Source organism: Lottia gigantea (assembly GCF_000327385.1).
Source record: "Lottia gigantea unplaced genomic scaffold LOTGIsca_2, whole genome shotgun sequence".
In the NCBI taxonomy this organism is placed as follows: Eukaryota; Metazoa; Mollusca; class Gastropoda; family Lottiidae; genus Lottia; species Lottia gigantea.
The window spans coordinates 3,470,528-3,489,285 of record NW_008708400.1 but is presented as its reverse complement, the minus strand read 5'-3'; the positions used below and the strand labels follow the sequence as shown (position 1 = coordinate 3,489,285).

The 18,758-nt window shown below is 30.5% G+C and overlaps 1 protein-coding gene across 1 annotated transcript; it reads right to left on the bottom strand.

The window, feature by feature from the left end:
* Positions 1-11: 11 nt before the first annotated feature.
* Positions 12-11,227, bottom strand: LOTGIDRAFT_228313 (hypothetical protein; the record flags this gene model as incomplete). The annotated part of the gene is made up of 10 exons (XM_009053337.1): positions 12-1,089; positions 2,701-2,877; positions 3,014-3,250; positions 3,511-3,657; positions 3,925-3,999; positions 4,483-4,530; positions 8,112-8,177; positions 9,197-9,262; positions 9,750-9,914; positions 10,893-11,227. The coding sequence occupies 10 exons, from the start codon at positions 11,225-11,227 to the stop codon at positions 933-935; spliced, it is 1,473 nt and encodes a 490-aa protein (XP_009051585.1). The 3' UTR covers positions 12-932.
* Between the last annotated feature and the right edge of the window lie 7,531 nt (positions 11,228-18,758).

Sequence of the window (18,758 nt, the reverse complement as noted above, 5' to 3'; positions counted from 1 at the left end):
GTAATATATGTACCACAAATTTATTTTATTGCATTCTTTTATTTTCATTTACATGATGATTAAAACTTGTATCCATTATACAAACTATATACAAAACATGATATATTATCTACAATAAGCCACAACATGTGCAAATATATAATAACAAGTCATATAATGAAAGACAAACATAAATAATTTTGTTCTCGTAATAGTACTTTAGAAGCTATTCAGATATGCAACTTTTCGGGTAAAAATATCAAAACTGCATTGAATCATATCCATATTTTGGCAGTCAGTCAGCCGTGACAGCACATTCATATAATATGCCAATTTGTGCTGAAACTTTTCTGCATATGTTTGATAAATATTCATAAAACAAAGAAATTGCTGTTAGAATATGTTTATCACTTATGCTGTGATGAAATGCAATGACAATGTTATGATAAAATCTTATGAGAGTGTAAATGAATTGAAGACAAGTCATAATCTATATCATATACTATGCAAATTTTACATCCTTTACTTAAAGTCTACTAAATATTTGCTGTGCATGCTAAATCTGTTCAATATTTTCAAATCTACTAGCAAAAAATAGGAATGGGTTAACTGAATATCACTTCTACAGTCATACTTTAAATAAGAAGGCTACATTCATGTCATGCTATAATACTAATAGTTCTTTTGGCTATTTTATCATAAACTTTTCGATCCTTTAACTTATGCAATAAGCCAATTCAATGATAATACGAAAAAACAGAACTAAATACTTCAATAAACTGCTGATTTAGAAAGAATTTAAACATATAGAAAGTAATTGTTGATGTTGATTTGAGTAATCTAAACCATAGTTTAGAGAGTAATAGAGGCAAGATGATTCTTTTTAAAATTCACATGATCAAACACAAATAATAACTTAAATCTTTTACATATACAGTGTCCACAAAAAAACATTATCGTGCACTATCAATACTGTTACGACTCCAACTTCTCTTTCTACGATATCGACGGACTGAACGTGAACGGCTACGAGATCGACTGTATGAACGGTAACTACTCTCTGAACTTGATGGTGATGGACGATTGTATGGAACGGGTCGTTTTCTTGCACTGTAAATATAAACAAAGAGATTACAATCTGAAAGATGATTAGTGTTGAAGAATTAAGGCTGAAATATAGGTATTTAAATTGTTCAATTGAAAAATCTACTTTTAAATTATTATGTATATCAACTAATCAGCCCAACAAATATTGAAAAATTTAGATGAGCTCTTAATCAAAATATTAAATGTTGTACATAGTCGATATATTTTGATTATTAACTTTTTTTGTTGTTGTTGTACTGCAGATACCATTAGCAACTCCTGTAATTTCAAATAGAAAATAGAACAAAATTAAATAAACCAAAAGCATGCAATTTTGGTGAAGAGAAAATAAAAGAGAGCATGCAAATAAATAAAGGAAAGGAACAGTAGTATCAAAACGAACCAGTAACTTACTAAAATTTAGAGTTTCTAAAATACAGATTGTATTAAATCTTAAAATGTGTATTAAGTAGCAAGCTTATTCTAAGCAAGAACTGGTATTTAACCACTCAGTCTATGTCCAGCATATCACATTGCAGCATATCACATTGATACTTTCAACTAGTAAGAGTGCCTGCCTTGAGGTTATTAATGAGAAACAGGTCCACAAATTTAATTTCTTAGTTTGTATTTATGTATTAGTTTGCATATATTTAGTAGTTTGTATTTATTAATCAGTTTGCAATAATTTAGTAGTTTTAGGTGTTTAGTAAAATTTGTTAGGTTAGTAACTGTTAGGTTAGTAATTTAGTTTCTTAACTAAAGAAATCTTAATATATTAGTTGCAAATTGAAACATGCTGAATCTAACTTTGTCAACACAATGAAATTTATATACCATGTTGTAGCTGATAGTAATATAAAATCTTGGTTTATCTTCGATGTTGTCTTGAATATGGTGACTTTGACCTTTCTCGTCGTGGTGATCTTGTCCTCTCTGGGCGAGAGTATGGTGATCTTGACCTTTCCCTACGTGCATAAGGTGATCTGGTTTTCTCTTGGCGAGAGTATGGTGATCTTGACCTTTCCCTACGTGTATAAGGTGATCTGGTTTTCTCTTGGCGAGAGTAGGGTGACCTTGACCGCTCTTGACGCAGGTAAGATCCTTCCTTCTCACGCCCAGAGTACGGTGAGTTTGATCTTCGTTGACGTGAATAAGGTGACTGTGACCTTGACCTTCTGGAATTATTCCTATCCCTAGATGGTGACCTTTGAAAATAAATGAAATAAAAACACAACAAAATAAAGTGAAAAGAAATATAATGACAAATCATAAACAACAAATAGGATACCACATAAAATGTTTTCCAGCAGAAAGAAAAATGTAGGAAAATGGGTACATTGATGACAGTTTACCACAAAATGGGGGAAAAAAATGCAAGAAAAACTAAATATATTGTTTTCTTGAAATATATATATGTGACCAATCTGAACAGAAGAAGAAACATGCTAAAATAAACATTTACCAACTTAAAGAAATGTCTGAAGGTTTTGAATACTAGAGCAACAAATTTGAGAATCGAAAGTACTACACATATACCTGACACAAAAACTAAAGGAAGTTAAAACATATTCATGAATTCCTGTAAGTCATTCTGTGAACTTATCTATGGATTCAATTAGGTGCCACTCCTACCTGGTAATTCGTCTTTTGTCTAAATGACTTGGAGATCCTTTGCGTCTTCGAATAGATGGACTGCGAGACAAACGCCTTCTTGAACTACGGCTTTGACTGCGGCTTCTGCTCCGCGATTGGGAATATTTTTTACTGCGAGATCTTGATTTAGAACGTGATGCACTGCGTCTTGATTTTCTGTAAATAGAGAAGCACAATCAAAAGTTAACAGTTTTCAAAGTTAAATATTTTGATTACCTAAAAAAAAAAATCGTTTGCGTTGAAATTTTCAGATTAATATAGATATATAACATTATACAAATTTGTTACTTACACTTTGGAATGATCCCGAGAATTAGATCTGGATCTGGATGACCTTGACCTATGACTATTTCTTGTAGATTGGGATCGTTTCCTAGAAGTGGACCGTGACCTTTCCTGTCTATGATTATATGGTGATCGAGATGATTTCTCTTTTCTACGAGCAGGAGAATAGCTTAATGATTTTTGTCTACGTTTCGGAGATTCATTTATTTCTCTGCCATTTCTTCTACTGTTACCATTTGTACGTCTGCAAAGCCAAAACAAAAATCAACAAAAATTGCATTGAAAAAGTAGACAAATTTAAAGTAGACCTTTCTTCTTCAAGGTAACATAAATGTACAAAGATTTAAATCTCACTTGTCAACATTGACAGTTACAATGAAATTATATAAATTCTACTTGCATGATATATTACTCTCATGCTTACACATACTTAGGAACTATCAATTGAGAAAATTCACGAACTCAAGGTTCTGATCTTATCAACAGCTAAATTTATTTTCGTACCTTGGTGATGGACTTTGTGAATCATCAGAATAATGTCTATCAGTGGATGACTTTCTAGCTTCACGACCTCTTGTGGGTTTAGATGTTGGTGACGGAAATTTCTCTAGTTGTTGTGGTTCATCATTTTCAGAATCTTCAGATGAAGAACTTAAAGAAAAAAATATTTTGAAATGTTCTATGAAACTGACAGAACTACATTTAAATATGTGCGTTTCAAAATCATCTTACAAGCATACTAAGGTACACTACCATATTGCTGGAAATATGCATAACAACCTCAGTTTAGAATAACAACAAACCAAATAGGATTGGGGTTACAATTTCCTTACATCTCATAACAAAACCTAAAGTAAAGATATCCATTAAACCTAATAGATGCTCAGATGACCAATGTAAGTTTTAGAAGCTACTTACCTATTGTCACTGTCACTATCTGTCTCAGATTCCGAAGAATCATCCTTCTTTTTACTCTTTCTTGCTCTTTTATCTCTGTTAAAAAAAAAAGCAACATGATTAGGTCAACATTTTATTTCAAAATCCAAATTCAAAATTATCAAGAAGTCAATTCTGGATTTACACAATGTTATGCAATGCACAAGTCGGCTTTAAGCAGAAGTAAAATTTACTTTCAACAACAGTGTATGACAATCAAGACAAACTATGATAGAATATCTAGTCATGAGCTCTTGTACATTTACAGCCAAGTTTTTTTGCCATTCCTTAATTCAACCAAAACGTAACTTTAGTTATTGAAGAGGAAAAATTTAACATAAATACAGTGGATTAACAATCAATAACTTGTGTAGTTTCAATAATTCTACTTAATTTTCAAAGGTAGTGTTTTCTATACATATATCCAGATATTCACCCAAAACTTATCATAGGCAAATAATATTTTATTATAATCTTGTCAATGTTAGCCATCAAAAATAAGTCCAACATGCCTTCTAAATTAAATATATCATTACTCACAGTTTTTTGTTCTTTTTCTTTGATTTTTTATGCCTCTTGGATTCAGACCTGCAAATCAAATTTATAACACATATTAGATCACAGCTTTAAATATATCATTTGACAAAAGCACTGAAGATATGGAATTACATGAAGCGGTTTAAGTTGCAATAGAAAACATTATGTACCAGTTAAAGAGAAACATTCATATATTAGGCTGGATATTATTTGACAAGCAACAAAAAAAACCCTATTTTAACAATAAGCTCTTCCAATCATTCATAAATAATATTCTTATTGACGGAAGCATGCATGTAAGAAAAGTTCAGAAGAAAAATGAGGGGTGTCAAGTTTCATACTTTTGTAGTAATTTTTTTTATATCAAAGAGTACAAATTCTAAAAAAGCTTGAATATATGGAAAAAATGTTAAAATATACTCAGTCTTTGCCTATTAGAGATGACTTAGTAATTGGTCATATGAATGTTTCCCTTTAAAAACTAAAAACAACAAAAATTTAGGAGAAATGACAATGGTGCAGACCCAAAATTATGAGCTTTTCAGTTAATTCACAGAAAAGTTTCATGGAAAATTTAAAAATTACATTTTTGACTTTCTAGCATTAGCTGCTATTTAGATTTTCCTTGATCTTCAATATTGAAGAGCTCAAAATCACAAGGGCTTGATGACTTATGAATTAATACTTTTGCTTTACTAAGCCTTAAACTTCTACACTATCCAAAATATTCTACATTGCCATCAGGGTTTAGTAAGGGAGCAGGAATTATAGGCATGAAATTTAGGCTCTTGAGGGCTGGAATAAATCAGGTATGTCCATTTCAATGGAGGATACATGTGCTCTGCTGATGTCTTGCAAATCAGGCATACAAAGTAAGATTACTTTAAAGGGATTGCAAAGAGGGTTTCTAAAAATTTTAATGCTTATCAGGGACACTGATAGCATCAATTTGCACCATTCTAACTTTCAAACAGACGTCTGTGTTTTAAGCAATCCACTAAAACTAAAATCTGCTTGTATCACATAAAACCTTTGCAGGGGTGACCTTAGTAAAACGCTTACATTTAGTAGAATTGCTGGAACAACAAACGTCTGATTGAAAATTGGAATGGCACAAATTGATGCCATCATTTTCCCCGATACACATACAAAATTTAGAAAAACCTTTTTACAATCCCTTTAAGTAATCTTTTTACTATCATAAGAATATTGGTTTATATATTAGTACAAAAGTAGAATATTTTGGTCTTTTAGGCACTACATATAAGGTTATTGAAATCACTATTTGATAACATGCATTGGACTATCATTTAGAAGCTAGTCACTTGTCTGCAAAGTTTAGTCTTTGAAAGTGAGTTAGTCCAAAATAAAATGGTGAAAACTGTTAAATATCAAGTGTTACCAACACCGCAAATATAAAAAATAAACACACTTATTCATGGTAAAATAAGCTTGATATCTTATTTTTATAATAGTCTGCTACGCTTCCAGATAAGGACAACTATTTTAGTCTAATGACAACTGTTAAAAAAAAACTTAACATAAAGACTTTGAGTCAATGTTTTTGAAGAACAAGTTGGATTGAAACTTTACTTTTGCTCAAGACTACAATACCAGGTTCGGCAATTTGTCAGAGCGTCACAGCCAAACAATTCCTAAAGATTATAAAAATATTTTACCATGACTTAGACAAGTTTCATTGGAAAATAAATTCAATCCAAATGAAGAAATATTGTTTTGTTTATTTATTGTAAAGTAAAACAACAATTATACAAATATAGAGACAAACAAGTTAAAACATACAAACAACCAACAATAATAATAACAATTTCATAGTTTCCCCTCCTGATATTTTAATATCAGCCCTCAAGTTATAATGTTTGAAACTTCAGAGATAATTATTGTTGACACATTATGCATCCCCTGAATAACCAATCAGAACGGTTGTTCTATACCTTACCTGGCTTATCTAACAGCAATAAGGGGGCAGTCAAAAAAGGAGGGAAAAATTTTTGTTATAAGTTTTTTTTTCTTTTTACACAAAACATCAATTTTCACATCATTATACTATTACTCATGCGTTTAAGCATGACATTTTTCAAAAATAACAAAAACAGTTGCTGTCATTGCAACTATTTTGTCTATATTAATTATCAAAACAATTAAGGCCCGCTGAGATATTGCCTTGGAGAGTATACATACATCAAAACAATTCCCTAGTATGTATAATAATCATATATCATATTTATGTTTGGTTTAAATAATTATGCTAAATGTTAAAGAATAACTCAAAATGGTGCAGAAGCAGAAGTAAGACAACAGAAAGCAAAGCTTACTAGGAATAGAAAATATTAAAAATTAGTATATTATGAAACAGCAATTGAAGGTAGAAAGATGATATTTGATTAAGAAGGGGAGGTATGAGATCCAGACAGAGCAAGCTTGCTATTAATCATTCCAAACTGAAATACAAGTTTTTCACCGAGCTTTCATATTTCACTCTACACTAGGCTATTTTTAGGTGATTTGTTGTAATGCCATAAGATGATTTCCAAGATCAAATTTCAATTTATCTGTCAATCATTATATTTGCCAACTAGGTCATACCTAAGCCCAAATGAATTATCAACCAATAACCCAAAACCAAATACCAGCAAGCCAGCTCAATCTAGCAAAACATGCAGATGAGGTTAGCAGTTTAATTAAAAGGGTGAAAATATAAATAGGTCTAAATTAATGTCAAAAAATAATTCTTCAGGCACTTAAAATTACGAATTTTCTCTAAAACATCTGTTAGTAAAATTAGATTTAAATTTGGCCTAAAATTTGAGAGCCAAATAATGCCAAACAATTCTGACAATTTGGAAAAAAGATATAAAAGTTAATATGTTTAAATAGAAACAAATGAATTAATCTATAACAAATGTCTAGCTCTAAATCAATCTACACACGCCAAAATATCGGTCAGTTCAAAACCATTCTACTACATAATCCAAAACCATTTCACTCAAACAATACTTCTCTTTAGGATAGTCACAACACTATTTCTTATATGGTAACATTACTGTTCAAAAGTTATAACATTTTATTTTCCTTAATCTCTACAGTTTCACAAAATAATGATGCCTTATTTTTGCCAAATCACAAAAATGTTATCAAAATTTGGACGAAACAAAAAGATAATTATTGATAAAAAGATGATAAGATAAAGTCACATACAACTGTCCTCTCAAGACTGAGAGCTGTAAAATAAAAAAAAATAAAAACAGATATTTTTTTTATGCATGAATAAAAATAAAACAAAAGCTAAGGAAAAATGATGCAAAACATAAAAATAACAACATTTACAGACCTCTAAAATATTTGTAAATAATTTGAATTTGTCTGTGTGTGAAGGGTATTGAAATTAAAAATATCAAAAAAATGAGAATACAATTTAAAGATTTCCATAAATCCATTTTAAAAATAAAAATAATATCTTAGAAACCATCTAATATATCATCCTATTAAGAACCTTACCATTTAAGAATCGAGATCAACTAAAAATGATATATGACCCTTCAAATTTTTCTTAATCTTATTCACATTTTTTCCACTTCCAAATGTAGAAAAAAAGTTTGGACAATACCTACCGATCACGTTTATGTTTTCTAGATTTCTTTTTCTTCTCCTTTCTTTCTGAAGAGCTACTTTCTGTCCTGTAAAAATTTATAAAAACTTCAATAAACAATCATATATGATCAATGATTCTAGTCACAAAATTTCCAATTATATCTTCGAAGCCCATCTTTACAATGTCAAGCTATTACGAACTTTGTCTTATACCTTGGCTGCAATAACCAACTGCAGTGATTGAATTGGATTAAATATTAGCTAATACAGCCAATCATAGCCCTTGACAATCAGACAGACTGTAAACGTTATGGCTTAGTGTTCACAGACTTTCTAATTGGCAGGAAACAATCCAACGAAATCATTTAAAAATTACATTATACAAGAAAGGTAGCTTAGCTTTGCAGTCAATTTATAAGACATAAAAGCTTGACATAGTGAAGATATAAAAAGCCTAGCGTAAAATTCTAGTAAATCAAACTTTCGTTTCGTTTTAATTTCTGATTTTTCTTTGCTGCATCCAAAGCTGAATTATGTCATCCATAGAGGCATGTTATATTTTATGAAAGCTTATTATAAATCATTTACAGACATACTAAAAGATAAAAATACACAGAGGTCACAAACCATCAACCTTAAATATTATTCTTACCGAAAGTTGCTAATATCCTTATGTTTGCTTCTAACAAAGAAATAGATAGTTATATTTTTGATGTATGGGAGCTGTAGTTTTAACTAATCAAGGACTTTGTCATTAGGTCCATTAACAAAAGTAAGTTATTAGTGAGTTGGTTAGTATTGCTAGTGTAATGAGATCAGTCAATCAGAGTTCTTAGTATTATATATCTAAAATCTTGTTTTTGACAACTGGTCTGTCACTTTTTTTTTATTCTGTGACTTTCACGATAAAATTCTGCAAAATTGTAATTGAAATACTCTGAATTAAGACAAAAAGGATGAGAATAATATTTCAACTAGTTATTTATAAGCTTATGACTAATTCATGTTCATCTCTAAGAATATTGCAATCACGAGATGACAGTGTAAAATTTTGTATTGTCAATATTTTAGCATAAGTAAAATTGTTTTCAATATGCAAACATACCTGGATCTTTTTTTCTTCTTCTTGGGTGGAGGTGATGGAGATTTTTCTTCATCGGATTCCAAAGTTCTACAATATAAATGTTTATCTTAGTACCTTCACTTGAGAAGATGATATCATTGTCAGATTACAAGAGTGTTTATATCATGTAAGATTATTTCATAAGAGCAATTCCCTTTTCAACTTTGAACATATTTTTGCATAGAACAAATTAAATCTATATCAGGGGATGAAATGCCAACTTGCTACTGATTGAACTAACAAAGGGATGTCACCCCGCAAACGGAATAAGGCATACAAGCAAATTTTGTGGGTGTGTCAACATTGAAAATTTAAATGGTACAAATTGATGCTATCAGTGTCCCCAATAAGCATACAAAATTTTAGAATTCCTTTTTACAATCCCTTAAACATTTCTGAAATCTGGGTTGAATCTTAAAAGTGACTGTTCTGTTTCACAGGGCAATCTCGACCTAAGATCACCTGTCATTTGTTATCAAAAAAAGTCTAAGGATGAGTCAACGAAACTATATGATTTAATAGGAATTTCACTCACTGATATTTCTTTGTTGCCATTGCTTCAGCTCGTGCCGCCTCTTCTTTGGCTTTTCTGTTGGGATCAAAAGCACTACCATCAACATAAGTATCCAGACCAAATGCTTCCCGCAACCTGGCATTTTTCTCTGCATTAGCTTCAGCTATTTGATGAGTCTCTTTAGCTCTAAAATATATATATATTAAATAAATCAATCCAAGACGTAAGAATAATGAAAAAATTCATAATTCCAATAGCAGCAAAGCTTTAAAATCATGTTTAAAGTTGAATGGAAAATTTGTTTGGTGACATATTTTTGAGGACTGAAAACATAAGTTGCATGGACAACAAGTTAGTTCACTACAGAAAAAAACATGATCAAATCCTCATAATCTGCATTTCATAGTTTTATTCATCATATATTCAATTATGATCTATATAAAGTTTTAATTTTTCTGATATGAGCCATCTGCATGCCAAATCATTTTCAGAACATGCAATAATTATGATATAGAGTTGTGGATATCCATAATAATATGATTATGTCATAATGCATTATCAATTATGCATCAACACATAATTTTTTTTTTACCAGATCTGAATATCTGAATGAGGTGATATGAATTCAATTCAATTACTGGAAAAACTGATCATTTTTTGGCATGTGAAGTAACATTAAATTGTTGAAAAATCAAATAAAATGATTGATAACATTGCAATTAACAATGGCATTTTAATTAGCTAAAAACAAAAAAATATCAAGAAGAACAAGTTCTTTTGCTTGTGTGTGTGATTTCAATCAATCAAAAGGTAGAAAAGTTCAGTTGAATACCCGGTATAATATAGAGGAAAAGTTTTCTTATTTTCTAAAATTACATTGATAAAATCAACAATTGCTCCTTGTCAAGCTCAATTTCATATTTTTATTGTGGTCAAAAATTATTATTTAAAAAGTTATATATGTTATTTAAAATATGTGTACTTTAAAGTAGTTAGCTATAGCTTTTTGGTAAAATATTATCAAAGCTGAATTACGGTATGTAAAATGTTAAATCTTACACTAAATTTAAGTGAAGCTAATAAGAACATAGGAATAAAGATTCTAATATTTTTTTTCATGATACTTATTAACCAAATAACCCGAAAATAAAAATAGACACGTACAAATAAATCTGAAAACATCCTAATGGTATACCAGGTAGATGATAGGCATCATTGATTGATGACGTTCCTGAGTGGTTAGAATAACTAGAATGACTGGAGGGTAGTAGATATGGTCTGGATACGCTGCATAATTCCTGATCTTTGTTTGCTTTCTCCCAGAAATAATCAAATATAGATGGCTTCTTGTAAAAGTCTTTTTTTACTGTCTTTTGTCCCAAATAAGAGAAGAATTGATTAGATCCTCCACAATGGCACACATGGGAATATTCCGATATCTTCTGCAGAATTAATGATCCATGACTAGAGAGCAGGGTTCTATCAAATTCCTCTGTCATGGTTGATTTAGAATTCCAATGGAGGGAATCACGCTATGCTGTAAGCCACTCAATGAAAGAATAAAATAGATAAAAGAGTTAGTTCTTTGATACGATATTCTGACGTTGAACTTTATTTACATTATTAATTGGCATTGTTGTCACATTTCCACAAAGACAGGTTTGGTAGTTAAACTTCTGAGATGTCTTATCTCCCAATCTACAAAACATGTTACACTCACTTCAAGCTCAGTTAACTCATATCTCAAGACAGATCATTCTTAACTAACGATAAGTTCTGAACTATTGCTCCTCTACATTTGTCTAAGAGAAATATATATCAAAAGTTGTAACTGACTACTATAAAGTACTAAGGTTATAAACAAACAAAAATAAAACAAAGAGGAATAAACAGAAAGATATCTTGCCAGGCAAGTTAACATATGCCCCCTGGCAGCTGTCAGAAATGATAAAACAGTCTTTGGTGACTAAAGTATGGATTTTCTCATATTAAAGAAATTTTAATAGTTTGAATTCAATGATATATATCTACTGCCAGTTATTTATGCTGAGAAATTCCACAAAACTTTTAAAAATCAATATCAATAACCCAAATACATCAAATTTCGCATCAATATACATGATCACACCATGTTTCATTAAAATCAATTGAAAACTGTAGTCTCTAATGTGTTCACAAATTTTGACGCGTTTTTCCTAAGCCAAGGGCAATAGCTCAAAGACCGTTCATCGAAATATCATCAAATTCGAACTTGTCCATGATCTGATCAACATAAATGATCACACCAAATTTCATTAAAATCAGTTGAAAACTGTAGTCTCTATTGTGTTCTCAAGAAATGTTGACGGACCAACAGACAGACGAGACGGCAATATACGTCGTCATTTCCATGTGGGCGTATAAGAACTAAGTCATTCATTCAAACCAATAATCCTACACAAGACCTGTACAAAACCATCAAAACCTCTAATTTGTCCAATTCCAATTAGTTTTAAGACTTCTGATTGGTGCAAGTGGTCCAAATTGATGTTATCACTGTCACTGATACACATCATGTTTTTTAGAAAAACCTCTTTACAACCCCTCTATGAAACACATAAAAAGGTATATAAGACTCAATGACATTCTGTTAACTGAACGCAGGTCAGAAGTCTGCTGATTATCATTTGTCATAACAGAATATTGTAATGTCAATAATCAGAAGAAGTTTGGATCTGGAATTTGTTCAACAAATATAAAAACAACCATGATGAAGTGAGAAAGAGTAAATGTTGAAGTATTGTGGTCTGATTGATGTTAGACCTATCATCACCTTTATATAAAGATTTCTTTAATATTTAATGTTTCAATTGAATATAGAGTCAGGCTTTATAACAATATAACACGCAACATTATATACTGTTTATTAACTGTTTAACCCAGCATTCATAAAAAGGAGTTTTACATCCATCTATTCTGCACTTAGGTAACTGGGTTGAATAATTAGATGGGACAATCTCAACTTATGTTAGAAATGGAGCTCACGAATGGAGACAAACACATCATGTATGATCAAGATAAAACCCTATCAGGACCATTTCTGTGAATGAAATCCACATCCAATAAGAAACTAATTTTTGAATTCTAGACTAGACAGAACAGATCAAGTTAGTAAAGAAAGATTGGTAACCATGATCAAACCTCGTTAAAACTTAAATTCATTAGAATACTAGTAACATTTTCTTTGAATGAAAAATTTGTAAACAGGAAATAATAATGGTAGAAGCAATGTCTAGGTTATGTTGAGTAGAATACTAAAGAGATTTGGAATGGTCAATGGATTATTAAATTAGGATCAATACACTGTCTACTGGGCTAATTAGGTAACTAATCATGTAGTAATACAAGTATTGACCATTTGAAATCTGAATGACTAGAATATATACATACTAATGACTTGCTTCAGACCAATATCATAGGCCATTCATGGCTTGCAGGACAAAGTGTTGGTAATCCTAAAACCATCTTTACAATGTCAAGCTATTATAAAATTCTTCTTATACCTTGACTGCAACAGCCACTAATCTTGTATCAAATAATGCAGCAATTTGATTGGGTTGTATGCCAGTGAATAAATGTTTACAGACTTTCTGTCAAGGGCCCTGATTGGCTGGATTCACTAACGTAAAATTTAACAAAATCTCGGCATTGTGATACATGAATAGTGGCTATTGCTGTCAAGGTATAAGAAGAAGTTGGTAATAGCTTGAAAATATGAAGATTTCTTAAATCATTGTTCTCAATTTTTAAACCTATTCTTTCTAAAAGTTAATTCTCAATATTACAATATACCAAAGACAGGAACTGTACATAGCAGAAGAATTTAATAAATCTAAAATAATTTATATAATAAAGGACATAACTGATATAAAACATTTTCAGAACCTAAACTCTGTTGAGGGCGATGCCTTAATGCAATAATTACAAGATTCTATAGGAACCAATCTTTTGATATCTTCATTAAGTCCACAAAATATCCTACTGCGAAAAGCATTTCCGACTGATTGATATCAAAATATCAGAGAATAATATTTAATAGTGCATTAGTAACAAATTTGAGCAAAAAAATTAACTCATAAAAGCAAATATCTGACTAGAAATTTATGAAGATTCGATATTCAATTATGGTTGAAAATCTGCCAAACTAACAAAACCTCACAAAAAACATTTCAATTTACGAATTGAACAACATTACAATCATACAGGCTTCTTGTCTCTACTTCAACACATGATAGTTCCAATCAGCCTGCAGCTCAAAGACTTTCTCAGTAATTCTTAAATCCTAAATAACACAGAGAGTTGATCCCCAGGATAAATACAATCTAAAAGAATTGACGTCGGAAATATGCTTCTTTTCACCTCATCTAACATTCATGAAGAAATGATCGTTTATCAGGCACTGGAGAGTTGCTACTTTGAGGCCAAGTTTAGAAAGAAAATTCTTTGATTGGTTGTTGATAGCACTTTCATCAATTGATTAATTAAATAAAAATCCATTATATAGACATCTTATAGTTCAACTGCCACAAGACATGAAAGGAGAACATTATAAGGTGTACCGTGCCAAGTTCCCAGCTCGGAAAATTAATGGTGATGAGTTCCAACTGGTATTTTCAGCTTCAAATCATTGAAAAGTTTTGATTCTGATTATTGAAGGGCACACAGAGCAAAATGACACAGCCAGTACTCTAAAAACTTGGCCTTGACAAAGGCTTTAATCATGAAAATGTATTAACAATGATAAAATTCATTGACAAACTTGGGACAGAAAATACCTTATATCATAGCTTGTTCTTAAAAACACCTTAATAAATTAATATCTCCCAATGCAAGTATTGCAATGAACAATGCATATATTGTAAACTCGTTCACATACAGACAGATTTTAGTAGAACAAGATTGATTCCATAATGAGACAGTGTCCCAATTTATCAATTCATTTAGAAATACTAAATGTTGAACATTCATACAGAGAAACTACAAAAAATTCCTCACATAATTTTATACAATGGATGCACTCATAATGATAAATGATGGATAGACAATGTGTGTCTACAACACAAGGACTTCACCTAACTTTGTGTTTAAGTCTTCCACATAAAATTGTACTTGTTTCTTTTTGTGTTAACTTCAAATTCTATTTCCACAATAGTTTTTAAGCATTTTATTTTCTGTCTTAAAACAGCTGCTTCCTTGTAAAACAATGAAATCTCAAACAAATTGTGTGTAAAAACAAGAACTTAAAAAAAAGAAATGGATTGCTAGTTAAAGTTTCTATAGAAACAATTAAGAAATACAGTTTTATAATGGGTTTGTATCTAATAAGAGGAAGACATGTAAAATCATGCAAAATGGCAACTATTCTGATACAGACATAGAAATTTGCATACGATTCTTAACTCACAAATTCTATAATTTTAAAAAATTTCCTTAAAATTTCTTTGAGAAGCGGGGCCCCAGATACCTCTTTCCTAAACATCATAAATTAAAAAATATTTTAACATCTTACTGTGAGTCTGAAGCCAAATTGAAATTTAAAAAAATCCAGATTTTGGGTAATAAATCAATCAGAACTTAAAAACAATCTATGATTGACAAAGAAGATTTATATAGAAATGATCCCTCACCAAAACTTTTTATCACATTTACAAACCACTTTCAACAGGTTTTTCTTGAGTTTATGGAACATTAAATTCTGTTGTTTGTTATCAACATAGTGCCTCCTTTTCTGAACCCATCTAGACCTTTCTGACTCACTTTTATGCTCATTCAACAGTCATCAAAAATAATTTTGTAAGCATTATCAACTAAGCTAAAAAAATTTTTAAAAGATATCATACTCAAAACCCAAAACAATAATATCTCCCAATTATAACACCTTTACACACTTAAAAACAGTTTTCCAATAACAGAAAGTTTATTTCCGCTGGTGACACTCCTAAAACTCACAAATTATTCTTCCAAAAATAAAAAAAAAATCCACAGAACTTTTCCACCTGAATAAACTTCTTCAAAACCACTTTTCTACACTATTGAGTGACAAAAATAAAATATTCACACAGTTCCGAAGTATTTTGATGGAAATGAAGATAGAAATGTTTGAATGTTACATGGTGTAATGAAGCGTTGAGGTGAGAGTTGTGAATGATATATCTGTGTTTGTGGTTGGCTGAATACAAATCAATGAATGATATGGTAACAATGAGAGAAGTTCCCAGTGTTACAGTACAACTCATTGTTCAACCATCCACTTGCACCTGGTGAAGTTTTCATTCCATTAGTCATAAAAAACAAGGTGCTCTGGCAGCTTGAAATATAATCAAATAAATTGATCTGTGGTGCATGTGTAAATTAGAATTAGATCAGTGTGCTGGACTAGAAGACCTTTTTACTGCTGGTCAGACTGAACACTGAAATTTACAAAATCCAATGCTTCTACACTGGGAAAAACAAGAATTACCATTTATTATTTCAGAGTCTTTAATTTCTTTACAAGGAGTTCTGCTTTCATTGGTATTGGGGAACAAATAATATTTAATTTACTTGGCATCTGATAAGCCAGGAATAGATGAGGTAAGGTGTCTGGTGCAGGATTAAGATACAGTAGGGAATAGTAGAAGTGAATCATGTCTGCACTATGGCCGGACCTTGTGTATTCACTTCTTGTATTTTCTACTGTATGAATAATCCTGCTTTACACCATACCTCATCTATTCACTGCTATGCTCAGTAAATTTATAAAATTATAACCTCTTGGCATTGGTCAATCATGTAAGATAGTGTCACAGACAGTCAGAGGTATTTGAAAAGAGTTTGAAGTGTAGCGTCTGATATCTAACCTGATATTACAAATATAGTTGTAGTGAATAAAGAGTTCGATTAGTGTCAGTATACAATAGACAGTTAATATATTATATTCCAGACAATTCCTACACTTTGCATCATAAGGTAACATTTAATCCTGCAAATACTTCATATCTCATAGAACCACAATACATCAAGATCAAACAAATAACTTCTATTGTGGGGACAAATTTTACACTGCTTTTCTTCGTATTTTCATTAGTAATCAAATTTTTCTGTTGATTGGAATATCAGTTTCAAAATAGTACTGATAGTCTTGGAATAAATCTATTCCAGACAAGTCCAACATTTAGTCCTGTATATTTTATAATTGATAGAATAAAGTTTTATCAGGACAAATTGTCAAGGACTATTTTTAAATGCTGTAAGTAGAATTTATGTGGGTGTTCAGGGGTTTTCCAAAAAAAATAGTGAGAGAGGTTTCCCACCTCCCAGGGTGTGCAGCCCTCCACAAAAATGGTACATTCTCACTGGCAATCTCCCAGCAACAAACTCATCTGTCACAGTCTGTAGACAATGTCAGAGTTTCTTGGACTGGTTTTAGAAAGAACACTAAGAAAAATCCAGATTCATAATCCTACCAATCAAACAAGACACAATCTATTTAATTAACATTCTTTGACACAATATATGATTTAACAGATTATATCAAAGAAAAATTCCAGACACTGCGTCCAAGTTAATTATTATCTGTACAATGGAGTATAATAAGTCATTGTCATTCTGTAATAAATACATGAAATTTCTAATCTTTTATTCTATAGAAATATTCAATCAGTTGATGATAAATATCATGTCCTATTGTCTCATGCTGAAACTTTTCAAATTTTCTGAACTTTTACATCACTATCGGTGAAATATTGAAATAAAATAATCTTCAATCTTTCAGCTTTATAAATTGTCCATAGAAAAGACATATACACAATGTATTTGATATGATCACTAGACAAGACATACTATATACACAATGTATCTGATATGATTACTAAACAAGACATATACACAATGTATTAGATATGGTTACTAAACAAGACAAATACACAATGTATTTGATATGATCACTAGACAAGACATACTATATACACAATGTATCTGATATGATTACTAAACAAGACATATACACAATGTATTAGATATGGTTACTAAACAAGACATATACACAATGTATCTGATATGATTACTAGACAAGACATATACACAATGTATTTGATATGATCACTAGACAAGACATACTATATACACAATGTATCTGATATGATTACTAAACAAGACATATACACAATGTATTTGATATAATTACTAGACAAAACATAATATACACAATGTATTAGATATGATTACCAGACAAGACATATACATAATGTATTTGATATGATTACTAAACAAGACATAATATACACAATGTATCTGATATGATTACTAGACAAGACTTATACATAATGTATTTGATATGATTACTAGACAAGACATATACACAATGTATTTGATATGATTACTAAACAAGACATAATATACACAATGCATTTGATATGATTACTAAACAAGACTTATACACAATGCATTAGATATGATTTCTAGACAAGAATTATGCACAATGTATTAGATATGATTACCAGACAAGACATATACATAATATATTTGTTATAATTACTAGACAAAACCTATACACAATGTATTAGATATGATTACCAGACAAGACATATACATAATATATTTGTTATAATTACTAGACAAAACCTATACACAATTTATTAGATATGATTACTAGAAAAGACCTATACTCATTGTATTTGATATGATTACTAGACAAGATATATACACAATGTATTTGATATGATTACTAAACAAGACATATACACAATGTATTAGATATGGTTACTAAACAAGACATATACACAATGTATCTGATATGATTACAAGAATAGTCCTATACCCATTGTATTTATTTGAAATGGTTATTAGACAATAGACATTACCAGACTTGTCACTGGTTATTTTCTATCTCTATCAATGAAATATCAAAGTAAGCTTTTGACACCTGTTTCATAAAATATTTATCATTATTTTCTTTCGATGTTTTAATTCATTCTTCATGTTTTCTAGCTTTTATTGATATTGACAGCCAAT